Source organism: Meriones unguiculatus, chromosome 1, assembly GCF_030254825.1.
Source record: "Meriones unguiculatus strain TT.TT164.6M chromosome 1, Bangor_MerUng_6.1, whole genome shotgun sequence".
Taxonomy (NCBI): Eukaryota; Metazoa; Chordata; class Mammalia; order Rodentia; family Muridae; genus Meriones; species Meriones unguiculatus.
The window spans coordinates 9,526,692-9,550,408 of NC_083349.1; the positions used below are offsets into that span (position 1 = coordinate 9,526,692).

The 23,717-nt window shown below is 47.3% G+C and overlaps 1 protein-coding gene across 1 annotated transcript in view; it reads left to right on the top strand.

Moving 5' to 3' along the window:
- Gpr26 (G protein-coupled receptor 26) overlaps positions 1–23,506 on the top strand; it is a 29,581-nt gene extending 6,075 nt beyond the window's left edge. Inside the window, exons 2-3 of the mRNA XM_021654891.2 lie at positions 3,718–3,831; positions 13,761–23,506. Coding sequence (XP_021510566.1) covers positions 3,718–3,831; positions 13,761–13,992 — 346 coding nt within the window. The 3' untranslated portion in view covers positions 13,993–23,506. The remainder of the gene's footprint in view (positions 1–3,717; positions 3,832–13,760) is intronic.
- Positions 23,507–23,717: the final 211 nt, after the last annotated feature.

Below are 23,717 nucleotides of genomic sequence, written 5' to 3' on the forward strand. Positions count from 1 at the left end.
TTCTCTGTTGTCATAGAAGAATGTAGTGTGATGGTTCAGGCGCTCAGGCAGCACCCCACATCTGCCCTCTACCACTCATCATCTGGGAATCTGCAGATAGACCTCCAATGTGGGGAGTAACTCTGGGCCTCCTGCTCCTGAGGTCACCGCTGTTCTTCTTTGCTCTAGACTGAGACTCCCAAACTGAGGGACTTCGGGTTTTAAACCAAGGCAGTTGAGCTGGTCATGCTCCTGTACCCAGATCTTTAGGCCACACCAACCACAGGCTGCACAAGCCACAGGAGCCAATGAGCCTTAGTGGAAAATGCTACACAAAATCACACATGGTCAAGAAGTCAGGGATGTAAGTTGAGCAGGAGCTCAGTGACCTCAGGCCCACCACACGAAAGGCCAAGGGACTTCACCTTATCATGACACAGATCGCTGGTATATACGAATGTACTTGGTTCCAGACTCTGGTCTGCATTCAGATCCTCCTCTTATCTGCCATCCTGGCCTGCTAGGGACAGAGATGCTAGGGCTTCTCAGATGTGGGATTCCCCTTGGAAACTAGGCTAGCTCCCTGGCAACTGTTTGGGATGGAAGGCTGTCAGTATCAAACAGAGGTAATGTCTGATCAAGTGCTGGCTACCCTATAGTCATCACTCAGAAATGGAGTGAATTTGCTATGTGACCCTGAGCAAAGCCTTCACTCTTTGGAATCCCAGTCTCTCTTTCAAATGCGGGACCATAAATAATGACACTGTCCTTGTCCTCTAGACACACTGTGAGTGTCAACTAAACAAATTCATGTGAAACCTCATCACAGCATCTATCGTGACACATGATAGAGACCCAGACCTTGTTAGTGTTAATCACTAGACTGTAATTAGTAGTATCAGTTGTGACCAACACATTTTCAGACAGCAGGACACAGATTCTAAGCCTAGTTCTTAACTCCATAAATTTAAATAAAGACAGGAAGGGGATGCAGCAAGAATACCAGATCCTTCCATCCAAACTGCCCAGGTGAGAAGATGTCTCAGTGAGGAGAGACCTCACTAAGTATTAACTCTCCTGGAAGCAGTGGGCAGCCCCGGCTTTAATGATGTACTTGGATCTAGTTCATGGACCTTTTCTCTACTGCTTGTTTTTGTGCAGCACATCAGCTGGTCTTCAGGGGCGAGTCACTACAGCCCAAGCCAGATTCTGCCAAGTTGGCTTGCTGGGCAACTTGACTGGACTGCCTCCAGTCTCCCTCTCTGCTGAGCTATGTTCATACTCAGCGCTACAAGATAGAGCTTATGGAAGCTGGCGCTGGGCTGTCTTCTTAGGAAGCTGCCTTCCTATGTCCTGTGCCTGTGATAGCATGGCACACACTCCACCATCCCTGCACACTGAGAGCTGCAAAGGCAACTGGTTTCTACTGGTGGTGAGAGATCAGTTCCGGACTGGAGAGGGCTTAGATCGGAGTGAAGCAGGAACAGGGAGGGTGTGACCAGAGGCATTCGGGGTTCTTGATTCCATCTCCTAAATGGCATCCTCAATGCCAAGAGGACTTGACTGTCATTTAACTTCTCCTCGATTGGTCTCTGGAGGAAACAAGTAACTTTCCTTCAGTGGCCCCAGTGTGGCATCCCTAGATCCAGGCAGAGATGAAGATGGTTTGAGACAAGAGAAGCAGAGCTGCTGGTGAGGAGGAACGAACTCCTATGTTATATTGCGTGGAGGGAGCCCAGGCCACCCCAGTGAAAAAGAGACAGGGTTTCTCTGTGTAGGCTTGGCTGTCCTGGAACTCACCTTGCAGACCAGGCTGGCTTCAAACTCACAGAGATCCACCTGCCTCTGCCTCCAGAGTGCTAGAATTAAAAGTGTGCATCACCACCTGGCTGGAAAAAAAAAGATCTTCAAGTCACATGAACACAATTCAGAGCTGCTGCTACTCATCTGTCCCCCCTCTTCACAGAGCTCCTCGTCATCCATCTGAAACAGGGCAGATTTCTTGTTGCCTTGGGAAAAATACTCTGATAAAAGCAAATTGAAGGAGAGAACTTCTTTTTCTCCACAATCCAAGGGGCAGTGCATCAAAGCAGGGCAGTCAAGGCAGTCAAGCTTGAGGCAGCTGGTCACATTGTGTTTGTAATCAGGAAGCAGACAACAATAAATGCCAGTGCTCAGCTCGTTTTTCCCATTTCAAACAGCCCAGGACCCCTGGCCAGGAACCGCACATGCCCACAGCTAAGATAGGTCTCCACATATCAATAAATGTAATCAAGATAATTCCCCATAGCTAAGCAGAGGCACATTCCCAGGTGAACCTAAAGTCTGTCAGGTTGACAGTTAACATAGACTGTTACAGGAGGTGAGCACCACAGGAAGGGGATAGCCCCTGCAGGACTGAAAACAATAAAAGTAAGAAAAGACAACACACAAATTGTACCACCGGGATTGTTCAGGGGAATCAGTGAGTGATATAAGCAGTAATAATAATAAGTTTATGTGTTTATGTGTATTTGTTGCACAATACTAATTGTATTGTCTTAGCTATAATATACTCTGTAATTATTTATTTTGCATTATTCACTTTATTTTTTATTTTGTTTTATTCATTTGTATACTGTATACATTTGATAGAAAGTGTGTGAGTGTGTGTGTGTGTGTGTGTGTGTGTGTGTGTGTGTGATGGTTGGTTTTAAATGTCAACTTGCTACAACCTGGAATTACCTGGGAAGAGCATTTCAGCTGAGAAATTATTTAGATCAGGTAGGCCTGTGTGTAGGTGCTAGGTTTTAACCTCTATTCAGGCTGTCTAGGGTCTTCAGGTTCTTTGAGAAAAATACCGATCTAGTCTTCCGGAAGTCCAGCTAACCAGCAAACCAGCGAACCAGCAGATGAAACAGTAGCCTTCCTCTTTCTCAGAGAAGTGTTCGAAGCGTCCCTTTCTCTCCTTTCTGTGCTCTGGTCTTTATACCCTCTCAGAGTCCTCGGAATTAAGCTAACTACAGCTGGCAAAGACCACACCCCTCTCTGAGCGACGGGAGGGCAGTCATCAGCTGTGGATAAACTAAAGCAGTCCCATATCCCACGCTTGGGATTAAAACAAAACCCTGCTTACATAGCATAACTGAGTGTTTAAAGAAACCAAAACTTCCATTCCACTAGTGGGCCTGTAGGATTGTCTTGATTATTCATTGACATCAGGATTACATCATTCCCCGCACAGGGGGTTCCAAACTTGGGGCAGGAGAAAGCTAGTGGCATAACTAAGCAGACGACAGCATGGTTTTGTTTGCTTTCCTCTTCTCTGGATTGTGGATGTAATGTGACTGGCTACCTGGGTCCCTGCTTTCCACCAAATAATAGGCTGTGTCACGGAAGTGTCAGCTAGATGAGCCCCTTTCCTCTCCTGAACTGCTTTTGGTCAGGATGTTTTATCACAGAAAACAGAAAGGAAACTACAACACTGTGCATTGCTGTGCATTTAATTCTTCAGACAATCCCATTTAATATCATGTTGCATCATCTGTAAGAAAGCACACCATCAAAATGTGGTGTGTGATATGTTACATTACAGATAATGACCTTGGCAATGTCACACAGCTTGCCCAAGGGTGAAAGACTGTCTCTGGCTTCATAGCCACAGGTGCCTAGAAGCCATTGTTTGAGTTCATGGGTAGCACTTCCCTGTGTCCTGCCAGGCCACCCCATGCGTTAAGGTCTCCTCTCTTCCCTGTGCAGTGTGAGGGAACGCTGTCTGGAGGAACAGAAGCGGAGGCGACAGCGTGCCACCAAGAAGATCAGCACCTTCATAGGGACCTTTCTCGTGTGCTTTGCGCCCTACGTGATCACCAGGTAAGCTGACCTGTGGATGGGGGCAGGGCTTGGAGGGCCAGAGTGAGGCCTGTCTTGGTCACATGTCTTTCCTGGGTGAGAGCAAACGCTTGGATGCTTCTCTTCAGCCTGTGACTCTCCCTTACTAATAATTAGAATTCTAAAGATCTGTTCTTTATTTTTAATAAAGTAGGTGATTTTGAGGGGATATACATGTAAGTGCAGGTATCTGTAGAGGACAGAAGAGGGTGTTGGATTCCTTGAAGTTGGAATTATAAGCAGTTGTGAGCTGCTGACAAGGATACTGAAAACCGAACTCAGGTCCTCCTCGATAGTAGTCTGAGCTGGTAGCAGCTGAGCTAGCTCTCTAGCCCCTTCATTAGCATTTTGATGGCACATAGCAACCGATACCCTTGTGACAATCCAATACACGTATAAAATGGATGCTAATCAAGCCGGGGAAGTGAACATGCCCATTTCCTGATGAGCACACAACCACTGCACACACCTATGAGGTCCTGTGAGGGATTGCACTGTAAGTACACATGTACTGATCAAATTGGGCTAATTTATCCCCCGTCTCCTCGCTATTACCCTGAGTGTGGGGTCTTCAAGCTCCTCTCTGTTCCTCATTTGTAGTGTCTGTAGCGGGCTGTTGTGAAGTGCAGTCCCCACTGGGGTGCAGAATGTGAGAACACATACCTTGTGTCTGTTTTAACGCCTGTTATCCACCCTCCCTCTGTCATCCACTTTGTCCCAGCTTCTGGGGGTCACTACTGCACATTCTGGTGGAATTTTTAAGGTGGGTGTTTACGGGAGAGCAGGTGGCAGCCGTCTGAGTTATTTCTTCCTGTGCTCTGGTTCCATCCACTTTGTCCGAATAATATTCTGTAGTGTATCTATTCCACATTTTCTTTATGTGTCTACTGCAGGACCCCAGGTAGTTTTCCTCCTTAACTGCTATGAACAGTGCTGCAGTAAATACAGCCATACAGGTCTATGTGGGAGTCTCCTTTCATTTCTTTCTGTCATATACCCGGAAGTGGGCCAGCTGACCCAAAAGGCAGCTCTATTGGGTTTGGGGGAAACCTTCAATTGCACTTCATAATCTGCCTTGGATTCTTGTTTGTTAAACTCAGTCCCTTGCAGTGGAAAGGCTCTATACCCAGTCTCCAGCTAACCTCATCCTAACTCATCACCACACACCCACACTCCAGTAGACGCCGGCAGGAAGAGACAGGGAGAAAAGGTGGAGGGAAGTTCGGCACAACACAGGTGCCACTGCCCCCTGTGTGCTGGGTAGCCAGCCCCTGAACCGTCTGCTTCAGCATACCTTCCATTTGAACAAAAGCAGACAGTTCTCTCTGCGCACCCCCAGGCAAGCCGCCTCTCCTGTGGCTGTGCTGTTAGGCCAGTCAACGTGAGGTTTTCCTCTTCCCAGAGCACAAATAGCCAGGCAGAGCTGTGGTCCACTGGGACCAGGGAGCAGCATTCCTCAGACCATCCTGCTCCATCTGGGACAGTTTCCTGTGCCTGTCCCAGTGAGACAAGGAAGAAATAAAAGGATTCCCCCCCACACCTTCTCTCTCCCAAACTGCTTTGTGAACTAGTAGGGGGGAAAAAATCCTCCAGCTTTGTATCCTAAGTAGTAGTCATCTGCAAAAGGACAGGGGTTCTATGAAGAGGTGGAGCTGGGAGCTCTGATTGAGTCTGGGAAATGGTTTCCTCTGTGTGTGTGAGTGTGTGTGTGTGTGTGTGTGAGAGAGAGAGAGAAAAGGGGGGAGGAGAGAGAGCGCACAGCTAGTTCCACTGCGGAAGTGCGGGTGGCCATCCCCTTCACTCTCACCCAGCCTCCTATTCCCCATGAGGATGAGCCAACTGTGATTGCCCTCTCTGCTCTCCTCACTTGTCCTTACACAGAGCCCAGCCTGGTTGCTCGTAATTTCAGTCCTTGCCTCCAGTTCTTTCTTCAGGCCAAAAGACAGTCCTTTGCCCACAGGATCTGTGGATCATGGGCTCCTTAGTCCAACCAACTGGATAACAGGAACACCTCTATCCTTCCCAAACTTCCCCAGTTTGATAACCAAGTCTTGAGATATTGCCAAGCGTTCCCCAGGACCAGAGTCACCCTGATTGAGAAGCAGTCTAGACTCGTCTCCCAGACAGAAGCCAGGGCTACCTTAGATCAAGACTGCATGAAACCTAACAGCCACAGAGAGACAGAGAAGCCTCCCTAAGATCAACCTTAGCTCTCTCCTTCTGCCATGCAACTTTGGGCCAGTGCCCTAAGCTCTCTGGGCCTCCAGAAGACTGTGCAGTATCCTGGGGTTAAAGGATGCCAGAGTGCTGCAGCGTGTGACTCTGGCATGCCAGTATGTATTCTAGGGTTCCCATGCTCCCTCCCCATGACACCAGAGACCAGAGGAGATCTAGCCAGTCACAGCTAGTGGGTGAAAAAAAAACATACAGAGACTCTTCTCAGAGAGAAGCTCAGAGAGAGGGAAGGCATGGACTGTGGGGGTGAACTTGAACCCTCAGAGAATAAGTAATATGACTCCCGCTTTACACAACTAGGCTTTTCTCAGGCTTAATTTTATTTTCTAGCATATCTTATCTATCTCCTCCTCCTCCTCCTCCTCCTCCTCCTTCTTCTCCTTCTCCTTCTCCTTCTCCTTCTCCTTCTCCTTCTCCTTCTCCTTCTCCTTCTCCTTCTCCTTCTCCTTCTCCTTCTCCTTCTTCTTCTTCTTCTTCTTCTTCTTCTTCTTCTTCTTCTGCTTCTTCTGCTTCTTCTTCTTCTTCTTCTTCTTCCTCCTCTTTCTTCTCCTCCTCCCCCTCTCTGATTATAGCCTATTTCCTTCTAATAGTGCCCAGGCACTAAGGTTTCAGCCAAACTGCTAGAAGACTCATAGCTCAATTATGTACCCTCCAAATGTAGTTAATGTGATTGGGTGTTAGAAAACATTCACAAAACTGTGCATTCTACCTGATAATAAGCAGCATTTCCAGGGGGAGAAAGGTCTCACCCCCTCCAGTATAGAACTTTGGGGCAAAAGCAACCCCACCCCATCACCTCTTCCCAGCACCTTCTTTGTGTTTTTGCAGAACTACCCCAAGCAAGCCTCACATGACGGCACTCATGTTCACCTCCCATCACTTTGCTGCACATGTCTCCAGCATCTTCTCTGTGTAGACTATAAAAGTTCCCCTGGAGATTAAGGATGAGTTGAAGAGACCCTCAGAAGTCCCCTGGTAGAAACCCTGGCCCTACAAATAGAGCTTGTAGTCAGGACAAAGCCAACAGGCAGGCCCAGAACCCAGGGCTCTGAGGCAGGATGGAGAGATGGCTCAACAGTTAAGAGCACTGCTCTTCCAGAAGGCCCCGGGGTCCAATTCCCAGCACCCACATGGCAGCCCTCAACTGACCATAACTTCAAGATCTGACACCTTCACACAGACATACATCCAGGCAAAACACAGATGTGCATAAAGAAAAAATAAAAAAAATAAATAAATCAATATTCTCATAGCAATTCCCTAGTGGAATAATAAGTTAAATATACAATAAAAATTAAATTCAATGGCTACCTGCATGTGTGTGAGCACTCGCATGTTTGTGTGTGCATGTGTGCAGGTCTATGTGTGTGTGCGTGTCCACGTGTAGGTACATATGGAAGCCAGGCCTTAGGTGTTGTTCAGGCCCTGTCATCTTTTCTTTCTGTGAGAGCTCTTAGAGGAGGACTGACGTATCTGTGTTTCACAGTCATGCGGCTCCTCTGAGCTCTGGGTCAGTTGGACCGTTCCTGGAGTGACCAGGCAGGGCCTTTAGAACCAGTGCAGATTTCTATGCACAGGCTCTTGGGGAATGTTTTCTGAATTAACGTTCCCATGTCTTCAAGCGACTGTAAGCCTATCATCTGTGCAGCAATCTATACTTACAAATAATTACAGTTGTCGTAAATCATCAGGATCGGGTTTGGAGGCATTTGCGGATCTGATGGCCCCATTATTATAGCTTTCCAGAGTAATGGAATGATGGAGAGGGGAGAGGGGTTAATGTGCAGGTGGCTCCCGACTGTTAACGTTCTATTAATAAATGACTCTTCTGTTCTAATGTCTCAGGAAAGCTTAAAGCATCCGCTTAGCGCTTACGAGCCTTTGCATATGCAGATCAAGTCTCCAGAAGCCTTTGGGATAATCAGGCTATTTTCTCAAGCAATGTTCTGTGACTCACATTGCGTTTAATGCACACTGTGTCTGCATGTGTGTGTGTGTCTGTATTATGTGTCTGTGTTTCTTTGTGTGCAGTATGCTACAAAGAGACACACACAAAGGGACAGAAAGAGAAAGAGAAAAAGCGAGAGGAGCAGAGATGGACAGAGGAAGTGTGAAGAGGACTCTAATACACTATTTTGAATTCAGTATTTGAACGCAAAGGTTTCAGGTACACAGTAGAACTTGAAACTGTGCAGGAGCCCGTGAGGCAGACTGGCACCAGAAAGCATGAATGAGGTCTCCAGTACCCAGGGTTCAAATCCTACATCTAGACCATCTGAGTAACACAGAATTATCCCCGTGTGTTAGGAGGATTATACAAGGATGGGGTGCTGGAGGTGCTGTCTGGGAAGCAGTGAAGCGCTGAGCCCCAGGGTGCTGAGGGAGTGCTGAGCAGCGCTGCACCCCTCACTCGGATCCTCTCTCCTGGGGGTCTCTCACTGGGAATAGGCAGGACATTAGTTCCCCTAGGACTCAAGAATTTTTCAGAATTCTCCTCCAGAGTCCAGGATGGCTCAGACTGCTGGGTAGTGGGAGACTCCCCTCTGGGTGAAGGCAAGGGTGGGCAGCTTCCTGTCTTGTGAGCCTTTTCCTGTGGCAGCCACTCCATACCAAAAGAAAGCCACAGTTCAGAGAAGTCCTCCATACACATGGTGGATGGCGCAGGCATGGCAGGCACACAGGATTCAGGGGGTATGATCTGTGTATATAGCATGTGTCACCCTGATTCTGTGTCCACTTTCCTGAGTTCAGCAAGGTCTGAATCTTGAAGCACTTTATACTCCTCAGCAAACAAATGTGCACAGACACTAGATACATATGTGCACACACACACACACGGTACATTGCCTGCAGATGCTTATGACCCACACATGACACACATGGGTGTTCCCATATGTAACACATACACCCATATGACAAACATGCATACATGTACACAAACATATACATGACGCACTATGCACACAACACAAGGCACACATGTCTGCACATGTGCATGACTCACATGAGCACACACACATGATACACATGTACACATTTCCATAACACAAATGCATGTGGCACACATGGGCATGCATACATGATACACACATACCCCACGCGCATCCACACATACGTCCATATGGCACAGTGTACACACACATGCACATACAAGCAAATATACACACAATACATACATGCACACAACACATGGCACACATGCATGCACAACACTTGAGCACATACAGTCACATGCTGCACTCAAGCACATACACTCAATACACACATGGGCACAACACATATATGCACACTTGTGCCTACAACATGAATGCATAAACTACATGCACACACAGCATGCACAGTAATGCACACAGGTACCCACACAGGTGCAGGTCAGGACACTACTTGGCCTTCTAAAAAGGGCTCAAATGTCTTCCTCAGAATGGCCTGAAACGTAGGCAGATCTCTCCCCTAGGTACCCTGCAATACCGTGCCCTTCTGACTGGTGTGGTCTCTCCTGAGGGCATAAGACAGGGACCAGGAGGGTGTAAAGGACTAGTCTGCACGAGTTTTGAGCACACAAGAATGAGTGTCACTATGACTGGAGCCTTAGGGCAAGCAGGGGTTTTTCTGGGTCACACCCCTAGAAGCATATGGAAACTCCCTTGTGCTTATCAAAAGGTGAGGGCCTTTGGCAGGAGTGGTGCTTGTGGCACAAGCCTGTTCGCTGCTCCAGAGGTGCCAGAGCTGTGGAAGTCCCACTGCTGCCTTGATTATATGGGGTCTGGGGACCAGGATGGGGATCTGGTTCCACTTCAGTGTTGTCACAACCAGGGACCCCAGAACACCAGAGCAACCTAACAGACGCTGTATATTCCTGTGGAGTTCTTTTGGGGTGTCTTGGACTAGTGGGGCTGTGTACTACACTGAGAGGCTTAAACAGCAGGAAGGCATCCAGGCATCTCCTCGGCCAGGATTACATGGAGCCAAATCTGGTCTGTGTCCACTTGAAGCTCTTCTTTGTCTGAGGCCTACCAAAGGCCAGACATGGATTTTAAAGCAGAACTTGTCACAGGTTTTTTGGGGGGAGGGTTAGGAAACAAAGGTTTAACACAGCAAATTATGACCTCATGGAAAGGGCCTCTTGGGGCAGAAAGGGACCCCAAAGCTCATCTTGTCACCCTCCAATGCTGGGTTCAGGTCCCAGCATGGCCCCTAGCCAGGCTTAGAGGATAGACTTTACTCTGACAGGAGACCCTGGCTTGCTGCTCAATCTCTCTGGACTTCAATGCCCTCATCTATAAGATGGAGATGAGGCCCATTCTTCAGGATCATTGTGAGATGAGAGAGTGCACAGTGAGGGCTTGGTCCAAAGAGCACATGAACCAGAAATTATCTGAGAAGGTTCAGACATCAGATAGTGTCTTTGGGAAGCCAATACCATAATTTCAACCTACAGAGCCTCCAAATATTACTTTTAATCTTGCTGGATGGTTTGATAATTAAGTCTTAAAAAAAAAATCCCTTTTCGGGGTTGGGGGGGAGGGCCTGGAGGAGTAGCTGAAACAGCAACGTGCTTGCCACGTAAGCATCAGGACTGAGTTCGGATCCCCAGAACCCATGTCAAAAGCTGGGCGGAGCAGCATATGCCTTTAACCCCAGCAAGGACAAAATGGCTGGCGGTGTCACACAGATCCCTGCAAAGTTGCTGGCCAGTTAGCCTAGCCAACCTGGTGAGGTTCTAGCCTGACTAGATACCCTGCATCCTAAACAAAATGTGGAAGGTGTCCGAGGAAGGAACACACCGAGGTTGTTCCCTGATCTGCAAAAATATATTCAGCCTGAGTGAGCTGTCCCAGAAGCAGAAAGATGCACATGGTATATACTCACTCATATAGATATATAATATAGGATAAACCTACTAAAATCTGTACATCTAAAGAAACTAATCTAGAGGGAGGACTCTTGCTAAAATGTTCAGTTTCTATCCAGAAAGGCAAAGAGGATGGACATCAGAAGAAGGAGAAAAGAGGGAACAAGTCAGGAGCCTGACACAGAGGACCTCTGAAAGGCTCTGCCCTGCAGACTATCAATGCAGATGTTGAGACTTATGGGCAACCTTTGGGCAGAGTGCAGGGACTCTTACAAAAGAAGTAGGAAACAGTAAGATCTAGAGAGGACAGGAACTCCACAAGGAGAGCAATAGAACCAAAATATCTGAGCACAGGGGTCTTTCCTGAGACTGATACTCCAACCAAGGACTATGCATGCAGATAAGCTAAGACCCCTGCACAGATGTAGCCCATGGCAGTTCAGTATCCAAGTGGGTTCCATTGTAATAGGAACAGGGACTGTCTCTGACATGAACTGATTGGCCTGCTCTTTAATTACCTCCCCCTGAGGGGAAAGCAGCATTACCAGGCCACAGAGGAAGACAATGCAGCCACTCCTGATGAGACTGAATTGACTAGGATCAGAAGGAAGGAAAAGACCTCCCCTATCAGTGGACTTGGGGAGGGGCATGTATACAGAAGGTGGAGGAAGGGAGGGATTGAGATGGGAGGAGGGAGGGAACCACAGGGGGGATACAAAGTGAATAAAGTGTAATTAATAAAGAATTTTAAAAAATATATATTCACACATGAATGTGTGTACCTACATATAGACAAGAACACACACTCACACACACACTCACACACACTCACACACCTGTCTTTTGGGGAGAGCTGAGGATGCTAGGACCAACCAAAGATACTGGCCATTTGGGAAGCATGACTTCCATCGCATGCTGTGCTGGCTAGTTTTATGTGAATTTGACACAAGCTAAAATCATCTGAGAGGATGCAAACTTAATTAAGAAAATGCCTCCATAAGACCTGGCTGTAGGCACGCCTGTAAGGCATTTTCTTAATTAGTGATTGATGGATAAAAGCCCAGACCATTGTGGGTGGTGCCATCCTGGGCATGTAGTCCTGGATTTTATAAGAAAACAGACTTAGCAAACCACCAATAGCCAGCACCCCTCCAAGGCCTCATCATCAGCGCCTGGCTCCAAGTTGCTGCCCTGCTTGAATTTCTATGCTGACTTCTTTCAATTATGAAAAGTGATATGAAAGTATAAGCTAAATAAACCCTTTCCTCCTCAACTTTCTTTTTGGTCATGGTATTTCATTGCAGCAGTAGAAACCTTAACTAAGACCCACAGAGATAGCATTGCCAGCATTTGGCTATTTCATTGTTATTAAGTGTGAATTCTAAATGTGGAGCTATAGATCTTTAAAAAGTGAACATTTGCCTAATGCTTATGGCTTCAGTTCCTCAGCTCCTCCCTGAATCCGGCAATGAAATGAGGAGAAAGGTAGCCCTGGTTCTCCACAAGGTTAAAGGACAAGGGCAGAGAGTGATGCTGAAATGATGAGGCAAAGGCAGTGGCCTCAGAATGGATGCCCTGGAGATCCATTCAAGACAGAGGAGTTTTAGTGGGGAGTGACGTTCATCAATTGTCCTTCACTTCCACCAACTCTAAGACCCATCATACAACCTAAACTCAGAGAAGACTCTAGAAAAGATAGCTAAATTGACAGCAGAGTTAAAGGTAATACTGTCCCTCTTGCCCCTGAGCCCTGTCCAAGGCAACCCATCAAGCTGATAGCCACCTGCTCTCCTGGAGATGCCCCAGCAGGCAGCCAGCTGCCAGAATCTATCCAGATACAGGCACTAGGCTCACTGAGACCCTTCTTCTGCTCTCTGGATTTCAACTTCCTCATTTGACAAGGGTGGGAGGAGAGGTATCTTAGGATAGCTAAGCTCTCCAACCTTTGTGGGTCTTTTTGACCCTATGCAAATGCTGGATACCTCTACAAAACTGGCCAATGGAGCCAGGACTGCTTGGGAGAGGATAATAATGCTTAGAGGTAGGAGTGGGGACCCAGGAATTCTTACTGCACTTGAAGCCTGGAGTTTTCACCACTTGGTAAGCTCCATGACTACCAAGAGAACTCTAAGAACTCTTAAATACACAGGATGTATCTTCCCTTGCCCTTCCTCAGTGAATGAAGACCACTTTCAGGTTTAATTGCTACTTTTGTCAGAAGCCAGCAGGACCCCAGTCTTAGGAAGAGCCCTCCCCATTGACAGATGCCTACTGGAGCAAGGTATATCTGGAGCTTTGCAGAATGTTTGCCAAGTTTTTTATCACAGCCTTCCCTCCCATGGAGACTCCTCAGGAAGGCAGAACTGGGTTGGAGGCAGCACCAAGCCAGACTCTCATGGATTAAAAGATCATGGAAACAACCCCATTCAACTTCCTTACTCTATAGATAAGACATGCCGGCCCAAGGATGGCAAAGGCTTAACCAAGGTCAGGAGCAGGGTTGGAGCTGAAATCCGAAGGCCATTAGCTATCCACCCACTTCATTATTAAGCTTGGGATGCGGAGAAGGAGGTGGCTTTAAACCCTGCCTTTATATTTGATCCTCCTTAGGAGCTTGTGGATGTGAGGTCGTCGTGTCTTTCAGCTTCACTGCAGTAACCTGTGCGCATAACTGACATGGTCCTTAAAATAAGTGCTTCATCCATGTTCATTGCCGTCATTCTCATTGGTGCGAATTATTGCTTTCATCATTATTTGACATGATTACATGCACCTAACACATGCCCACGGCACCCTCAAGTAACACGCTCCCATCTCTCCACAGGCTGGTGGAACTCTTCTCCACTGCACCCATTGGCTCCCACTGGGGCGTGCTGTCCAAGTGCTTGGCCTACAGCAAGGCTGCATCTGACCCCTTCGTATATTCCCTGCTGCGACACCAGTACCGCAGGAGCTGCAAGGAGCTTCTGAACAGGCTCTTCAACAGACGCTCTATCCGCTCTGTGGGCCTCACAGGTGACTCTCACAGCCAGAACATTCTGCCAGTGTCAGAATGAAGGACCACTCTCCGGTTTGAGGAATTCAGAGTGAGGTGGCCAGAACGGAGGGAGGTGGTCTGGGACTCCTGGGTGGACAGTAACTGCCACCATTGCCTGGTGACTGCAGTGATGCTGATGTCTGAACAAGTCCTAGAGCTCTTCCAGGGTAGATTTCAGGCTGCCCCTGTTTGTCACCAAAGGATGGCCAGAGGCCATGCCCTGGCCTTTCTTTCTGAGAGCGTTTTGAGCATTTACACTCATCAAAGGCCTCCCCAAAAGATGGCAGGCCGGTCACTGTCAAGTACAGAGTGCTGGTGGCAGGTGTGGGGCGTGATACCCCGCAGTTTGCTAACTACTGGTCATGGGGCTCCATGCTCCAAGGGGCATTTCAGTGATGGGAAAAGTGAGGCTGACTTTGGCTGTCTGGCCCCAGATCTAATATGGCACCTCTTTTCTACTTAGTAGTGTTTGCTGCTGTAACCCAAATATTATCCAGCCGGTGCCAACTATATAATGATCAGCTGACACCCTTGGGCTCTGCACTCAATGGGAATGTGTTTAACAACCAGTTTGCTGCCTACCGGTTGTCTTAGAAATGATAAATTGGATTCAACTTTTTTTTTTTTTTTTTGTCCCTCTTCCATCCAACAAACAAATGTTTGCGTGTATTGACAATCTTAGCATGAAAGTGGTCTCAATAGACAGGTCATAGATAATGTTAGATTCTATGAAATCTGAGCAGGAAGTCACCTTCTTCTGATTTGCATGCCATAGCTATGGGAACCCAGTAAAGTGGGAAGATGGTGGCTGCTCTGTCCTGCCTCCCCATCCAGGATCTGAGTTGGGAGAGAGGGAGTACTTCCTCTTGGCTTAGACATCTTGCCCATCATATCTTGTGAGGTAGTAGCGCAGTCTTAGTTTTCAGATACTGGGTTCCATTATCCTGGCGGTTCATTATCCTGATTCTGCAATTGTGTCCTGAGAAAGCAGGGGCTGTCCAAGGTCACCATGAAAGTGCTCTGGGCCACTGCCGAGAGAGTGCAATTAGTATAGGACGTTGTTCCCATAATATACATGCCAACCCGTTGGGAGCCATTGTCGTAGTCTCATTAAAATCTAAGCTAAGGACCGGAGAAATAGCTGAGCCAGGAAAGTGCTTACTGTACAAGCGCAAGGACCCGAGTCTAACCCCAAGAATCCACACTAAAAGCACACTGGGCATGGTGGCACGCACCTGCAATCCTAGCACAGGAGAAGCAAGAGAGGCTGTTTGCTCCACAGGACTTATTAGTCAGCCAAGACTTAGCTGAATGGGTGAGTTACAGACCACGGGTGGACCTCAAAAAAGAGATGAACAATGTGGATTGCAACTGAGAGACAACCCCTGAGGTTGACCTCTGGCCCATGCATACCAACACACACACACACACACGCACGGCCCATGCCTTGAGACTACTCAGAGCAGTGTTTCTCAGCCCTGTGACTCCTCTGGGTGGAAAGGGTAGAGGGCCATCAAGTCAGAATATCATTATCTCCTTTTAGCTCCACACATCCTAGGCTCAGAAGGATAGTGGGAACTCTCCACTAGAGACGAAAGGATGATTTCCCCTGCCTGGCATTCCCAGCAGTTAACGGCAGAGAAAGGTCTGCTTGTCGGTTTGAGAAGACGGCCTATCATTATTAACTCTTGGCAATTCATTTAGAAAACAACCCCGCCAGGCCTAGTGTTGACAGGCTTCAGGGTTTCCATGGAGACCAGAATGGAGACAGCTGTGTCATGTAACGAGGCTTGAATATCTTCCCATTGCTGGGCAAGGTATGCTCACACCTGTCTTACCAGAGAAAAAAGAACCCAGACACTAGAGGGGGACTCCCCAGGACACTTGTTCGATTTTGTACCCAGCTTTCCCCAGCCAGTCTTCTGGGGGAGTTGGTGAGGTACACCCCTCCCTCCTGTGATGAGGGACGTCATACAGGTAGCTTGAAATTAGCCACGGTGGACATTTTTATATACTCAGAATACCTAAGTGTTATACATCAGGCCTTTCCCCCAGAGAGCTGGTTGTCATCTGTCTACCAGCGCAACACTGCCACACATTTGTTTCTCGAATAAAACTGTCCTGGTTCAGAGTCCATTTGACCCCAGAAGGACCAAGTCACAGCAATCACTTCTATCGGTTTCCTAGTGATGAGCAGCTGTCTACCCTCTGTTGTCCCAACACTCAGAGTCCTAGGGAAGCTCCGGTCAAGCAGGGAGCTAAGGCAGCATGCACAAAATTATTTCCCCTCTTTACACAAATACTGCTGAAGTTGGGCAGAAGAGGAATGCTGACCCAGGGGGTGAGGTCAATAGACAAGCAATGGTGAGTAGCGACACCCACTTTCCTGGGTAGGTTTGGAAGGAGAGTCATCCACAAATCCTTTCTCTGTTTGATCTGCATAGGCAACAGATTGCATCCTGAGTTGTAAGGAGATCTCTCTGTCCCTTCCTTAGCCGAGAAGCAGGATCAGCCACCCACGACACCACATATTCAGAAGGATGTATGCTGTAATTTTCACTATGCCTCTAAAGCAGCTCACCATTTAATAAAACCCGTAACTTTGGCATCACGCCACTGACAGGAACCCCTGATAAGGCCATTGATGAAGAGCTTTCATTATCACTTAGACACAGGCTTGAAAACCCAAGGGCAGTGAGGAGGAAGCGGCTCCACTGGCAATCGGCACTAGCCAACCCTGCAGCAATTGACTTCCCATAAATGTGTATAGCCAGCTCTGCACATCTCTGAAATGTGTCCCCTGTGGTTTCTGCTCCCACTTGAGTGATCTACCTCATTCTGGTAATTTAATTAATCAAACAACGTGTGGTTTTCTCAGGTAAGAGGCATAAAAAAAGCAAGACTTCATCCCCCAAGGCTAAAGGCCTCGTGGACTCACTTGACTCCTGCTAGTTCACTGAGTCACAGTCACTGCGCTTGCACTTGAGAGCCAGCAGCTGGGCAGGTGAAACCATCTGTGAAGCTTGAGAGTAGACCCTACAGAGGAGAGGCCTACCAGATCCCGAATCCGCTCAGAGGACTCACTTCCTGTCTTATACATACTGTTCACCTTTTATAAGCCCTTCTAGAAGGTCAGGACCTCAGGCTCCTTGGTTTGTTTCCCACTGTGCTTTCTTCCAGGACTCAGCTCAGGCCCCTGTCACTCTGATCAATGAACCTCTCACCTTGTGTTTGTGAGAGATTTGTTTTCCTTTTTTCATGTATCTTTCTCCCAGAGAGACGGTAGACAGAGTAGAGCCATGCGTGTGTACTGGTGGTCACCTGTTCCCAGGCCTTGGTGCACTGCAAGCACATCTGTGCCTGGCTGTGATATGGCTGCTGGCTGAACCAACAGCTGTGTGCTGTCAGGATTTGACGCTAACACAGGGTTAAGGAAGTTGCCTGCTTTTCCTGAGGAGACTCTATAAGGTGCTAGAAGTCTCATGGATTAACTCATATCCTTGGGCCCATGAACACCATCGGGGAAGACCTGGAGGCTGTGAGGTTCCTGAGTCTGTGTCTTCCTGAGCATCTAAGGGTTTGGATGGAGACAGTGGCTCCTAAACTTCCCCATCCCCAGTGTCACCAAGGGAGCTGTTCAATATGGACTCTAGAGTTCTCCCTTCAGAGGTGAATTCATGCAAGCTGGCAAGACTTGGGATTCTACGGTCCATATATGATTCATATATTGCTGTCCAGGCAGCAGACTCAGGAGATCTTCCTGATGGCCTTAAATGTCTGGATTAAATGTCTAGAAACCCAAATTTCAGACTGGGCCAGTGTTTCCTTTAACCTCTTTGATGACCTAGGAAGTAGATCCCGGTAAACATCTTCACTTTGTAGAGACCCACACAGACTTGAAGGAAGAAGCCAAGCAAGGTAGTAGGCTCCAGAAGGGCTTGGTGGCTGTCAGTCCCCATCAATATGCACCCCTCACTTCAGCACTTTCTCTTTTTTGCCACAAGTATCTAGGGAATCCTGAGGGGCAGTGCTCAACAGCCACCTCTGTCCTCAGCAGCGATGGCTCACCTTCAGGAATGCCACCTGATTGCTGTTTTAGGTGTTGAGGGCTTCCTGTCAACCTGCACCTTCGGAAAACTTTGGGCCATCATCTCCATGAGCGTCAGTAGCAAGCAGCATTCCCCTGAGACCCAAGGGAGTCTTCTCCTGAGCAGCAGGACTCAGATAGAGATGAGGGGTGGAGCCTATTATGGAGAAGTTTGCTCTTACCGGTTCAGTGGAGGAATTTGTGTGGGAGGAGCCTACTTTCCTAAGTTCCCCACCCTACTTGCCAGCTCCCAGTTTCTCCCAAGCTCCAGTGGCCTGTTGTGTTCTAGGGAACTAGGGAGCTCGCTTACTTTCTGTCTTTGCTCCTGGCCTGACCTAAGGAAGGGGGCAGGAACCACAGGTTTTTCTTGCCTTTCTTCAGAGGTTGCTGTGGACTTAAAGGACCCCTCAGCTCTTTGCTCAACCACAGAGTGAAGATCAGGAGGGCTTGGTGTGGACACTTTAGGCAGTCAGCTTGCCAGGAGGGAGGAGCCGTGGGACCAACAGAATGGACCTGTCCAAACTTCAGTGATTTAGCATTTTATAAAGAGGAGCTTCAGGTAGTTTCGATCAGCCTCACCCACACATCACAAGTCAAGAACTATGACGTGCCAGAGGTCCAGAGAATGGGTTCCTGCAATGACATGCAGGTGACAAAACTGGATTTGGAGCTGGGCGCAGTGGCTCACAAGCCCCTGTAATCTCAGCACTCAGAAAGGCAGAGGCAGATAGATCTCTGTGAGTTTGAGGCCAGCCTGGTCTACAAAGCGAGTCCAGGACAGCCAACACTACACCAAGAAGCCCTGTCTCTAAAACAAAACAACTGGATTTGACTCAAGGGCTGTGGGACTTCTCACCTGTCACTTTATAGTTCTTAAGCCAGAGCCTCCTCTGCCAGGCCCCAGGGTAGATAAGTGTCTAGGTGGGCCTAGTTTAAGGGTGTTGCTCAGTGCTGCTAACTAGAATTCCTGGAAGACTTTTTGGCTTTGGGTCAGAACTGCTGGTACAGCCTGGCATGAGACATAGATGTGGACCATCCTGGTAAGGGTCCAGCAGGGTAGGGCTTAGTGCACATCCTGGTGGGGACTCAGAAGTGGGCAGGGCCTCCTCAGACAAAGTGAATAGCATCTGTGGCCAATGGGGTGGATGTTTGTGAAGTCAGAACAAAATTAGAAAAAAGATGAAAGGAGGAAAAGTTCACATGTATTTAGCTATCCAAAAAGAGAAGAAAGAAAGAAAACTCAGGAGGAGAGAAAGGAAAAAAGAGAAAGGAAGGACAGAGAGGGGAAAGACAAAAGGTATTATATTTATTTTGAGGGGATTGACATGTGTTCATTTTTAATTCAATATGTTATTGACTCACCACCTGTTCTTTCCTTCCAATCTCTTCCATCCCTCCCCAACACAAGCTCTCCCTCCCAACTTCATGTACCTTTTTTATTTTTTAAATCCACTGAGTTCAGTTGGTGTTGCTGGTACGTGTCAGGGTATAGAGTTACCTGCCGAGGCACTGGCAAACTACCCAGGGCCAGACCTCAGAAGAAAACAGACATTTCTCCCCCAGCACCCATCACTGCCAACAGCTCCTCAGCAGAGTGGGACTTTGTGACGCCCTCCCCCACCCACCTAGGAATTTTGACTGGCTTGGTCTTACGCAGGTCTTGTGCATGCAGCCACAGCCACTGTGAGTGAGCGCCATGTCCAGAAGACATCTTTTTTGCTGCAGTCCCCCCAACCTCTGGATCTGACAGTCTTTCCACTGCCTCTTCAGTGATGGTCCCTGAGCTTTGGTGAAGGAGTCGTAATACAGATGTCTTATTTAGGGGTGAATACTTTAGGGTTTCTTACTATCTGTGGTCCAATCAGTTGTGGATCTCTATATTAAACTCTATTTACTGCAAAAAAAAAAAAAAAATTCCTCTGAGGGTATGAAGGCGCAAGGAAGTGAGGTCCTAAGACCAACGTTTCGTTACATATATATATTTCTTTGAGAATGTTATATAATCTACTTTGATCATAGTCAGCCACAACTCCTCTCTTAACCTCTCCTAAACTACCCCCCCCCATTTTGTGTCCACTTAAAGTTTTCTTTTTAAATACTTATCAACTCCAATTTGGGTTGTTCACTACTTTTAGGTATGATACCATTCCCTGGAGCTTGGGGCACCATGCTTAAATACAAACTGACCCTGCTCCTCCAGAAGCTATAAACTGTCCAGGCTTCCTCAGTTAGGGCTGAGAACTTATGAACACCACCCCCCGCCATGCTAGAATGCTGCTGACTGGCTTGATCTCCCCGCAGGCAGTCACAGCTGCTGCAGGTTCATAAGCACAGCAGTTCTCATGTCCAGAAGACACAAAGGTTTCAGACTGACTCCCCTCAGCCTCCGGCTCTTAAATATTTCTGTCCCCTCTTCCATGATGGTCCATGGGCCTTGTTGCTGTGGGTAAGAGTGTGTGTATGTGTGTGTGAGTGTGTGTGTGTGTGTGTGTGCATGTGTGTGTGATATAGATGTCCTATTTGTGGCTGAGCACTCCAGTCACTTATTCTCTGCACTTTGGCTAGTTGTGAGTTTCTCCATTAACCGCCCTCCACTGTACAAAATTAAAAGAAAACAAAAACCTTCTCTGATGAGGTTTAAAAGCTGCACCAACCTATGGGCAGAGAGATATAAATTTAGGGGGCAGTTTAATGCTGTCTCCATTTATCAAAATAATAGCATGAATATATAAATTAACACATTTGCTGCCAGAGCCTGTGAGCTCCCTAACTATGGATTCTTGAGTAGATTTGCAGTACCAGGCATGTGTTCCCTCCTTCAATCCAATCAGAAAATAATCATTTATTATTTGTGCCATAACATTTGTGCCACTATTGTACCCATGGGCAAATCTTGCTGTGTTGGTCTTTACTGTAGTTTCCAAGGTTCACAGTTAGCTAAGACTGTGAATGACTTTTTCCCAAGCAGCCTGCAATAGCACTTTCCATTACTATGAGAGTTGGCCAGCAAGGGAGGAAGCTTCCTGGTCAGTACTGACTTCATCACATCCTGTGACTAACGTGTACAGTATCTTCAGCAATAAGATCATATTATCAAGTTGAGGGGTACAACTAAGCCAACACTTATTCTTGATGACAGTGTTGATTCCTTTGTTAGTTAGCTATATATTTACTTACTTGTTTATTTTCAAGACAGGTTGTCCCCGGTGGCCTTTAACTCACCATGTAGCCCGTACTTGCCTCAGATTTGCAGCAGATCTTATAGTGATAAGCAATCCCCGTGCCTCAGCCTCCTGAGTGCTGGTGTTACAGGCATGAACCACCAAACATAACTACAATTCAGTCCCAAGAAACTAAGTCCAGGCACGTTTTCCCAGGGTGCCTCCTCTGAGGATATCCTGAGGGGGGACAAATGTGTGTCTTTGTTTTATGTAGGAGAGTGTTAGACAGGGAAAGGTCTGCTACCAGTCCCCAGGAGCAACGAAAGAGTTAACACAGCAGGGGCAGCCATGGGGTTGTCTTCACACTTCTTAGGCATTCCCCATTCTCCCCTCCCTTGGGGGGGGGGTGCACAGTTCCTTCTTGCAGTGTGTCATGTAAATACATACATACTTCACATGTAAAGGTCAAGAATAAATTCAGTAGCAGCAGAGCTCTGTTCTATCATGCACAGCCACATTTAAGGATTTTTAAGGCCATTGATATTCTATCGTCAAAAGCCTGTGTATACACCTTGGATGAGTGTGCTCTTAGGAACATGGAGACATGACATTTCCCATGCCCCCTCTCACATGCCCAGTAAGTCTGAATAGTCACCGTTATACTTATTCCCTAGTATGGAAGAAGAGCCCATGATATGGTGGCTTCAAAGGGCCTAGAATTGCTGTTTGAAGACAGGCAGTCTCAGGCTTCAGCTGCACTCCATAATAGCCAAAAAGAACAGGTTTGGGGTAGAGAGCACATCAGATGCCATCACAATGATATTTCTGCAGTGTGCCTGGGTGACTGGAATCAGGTCATAGTAATTGCTCAGGGCTGGCTAAAATTCCCCAACCCCCAGTCCCCAAATAACAGCTTTCCATTGCCCTCCTTCAGCTGCTCTGTTGCCAAACCTTTGCTTGAATTATTAATAGCAACCAACCCGCCCTGCTCAAGAAAGCTCTGAATGCCAAGTTTCCTTGCAAACTGAAATTATTCCAAACTTCAGCAATCCTGTTCTACAAGAAATGTATAAACACAGTCCCTGCTAGAGCACAGGGGCACTCACAGGATCTGGTGCCCCGCCAACCTCATCAGGGCCTCACAGAAAAACCAGTTGCTCTGAGTTGTAAACAGTAATCAAAAGGTACCATGCCTTGCCCTCCCTGCCATCTGGGGGTTGGATCACGGTCCTTGCTAAGGCACCTCTGGGGAGAAGGAATTGAAACCTTGCCTTCTGAAGTACGCTTCTCATTTGATGAGGATGTAAATCTCCCTCTGGTGTTATGTCCTGTTGTAGAGAATGACAACAGGCACTATCAGCCATGTCCATCCTCCCTCCCTCCTTGATTCCCTCCTTCTCTTCTTCCCTCCCTCCCCAGTATCCAGTAGAAGGTGCATCACTTCCTGCAGGTGAGAGGAGAATTGGTTGAGGGCCACCCCTAGCATGCCATCCTGGAGGCTCCAGGTTACTTTTTTACACTCCTGCTTTTTCATACTGTTTTTGCTGTCTGCAAAGGAAGGTGAGGAGACGCATGTCATCCATACCTGGAGGCATCCAGAAAGTGGCCAGTAGATGACATAAAGGTCCCCAGGGCAAGGAAACATCAAGTGTGTCCAGCAAGGCTAAGGCTAGAATTCTACAAGGAAAGAAAAGCACTTTATATCTTAACATCTCAAGAACACTAGGATTTAGGAAAATAAAAGACATTTCTGGCGACACTTGATTGGTTTTTACAGTGTTGCAGTTCCTCGCTAGCAGATTCCTAAGAAAGTGGACGGAAACAATGCTCCTCCAATCGGTGTGCATGTCCGCAAGTTTGTACTACATAAGGCAAGAGTTCAACACGAGCAGCCGAATGCCAAGCACCAGGCAAAGAAAGCAAAAGCTTAGTGTCTTATGTCATTGTAGTGTTAACTTGGCTTTCTAATTTAATGAACAGAACTATGGCTCCATTTATTATTAAATCACTATATATATATCACTACTAGCTCTCCCAACGTGGCAACATTTCCTTCCCTGTGACACACCTGCCAACAGCTGTGTTCCGCTGAAACAGGACTCAAGAGATTTGGATCCAAGGCCAGTGCTGCCTGCTCTGTTTACAACGGCTTGTGTTTTGTGAATATATATATCAAATGTTGTAATATATTTTTATGATAGAATTGGTGGTTAATACAAGGAAATATATATATATATATTGTGATTCTGTCCAATAAAAATTCCTGTTATAAAATTTCACCTCTACTTGGCTGGCCTAGTGTGGATTTTTGTATATTCGCTAATTGCCAGAAATGCGGGCCTTCTGTAATTTCACAGTGGCACCAAAATTCTTCTCTCTCTCTCTCTCTCTCTCTCCTCCTGTGACTATCTTCCCATTTCTATACCCTTGTTCACCGCCTCTGGCTTCTCACAGCTCTGATTTGACAGATTCATCCTACGGGACTGTCTCTTAACT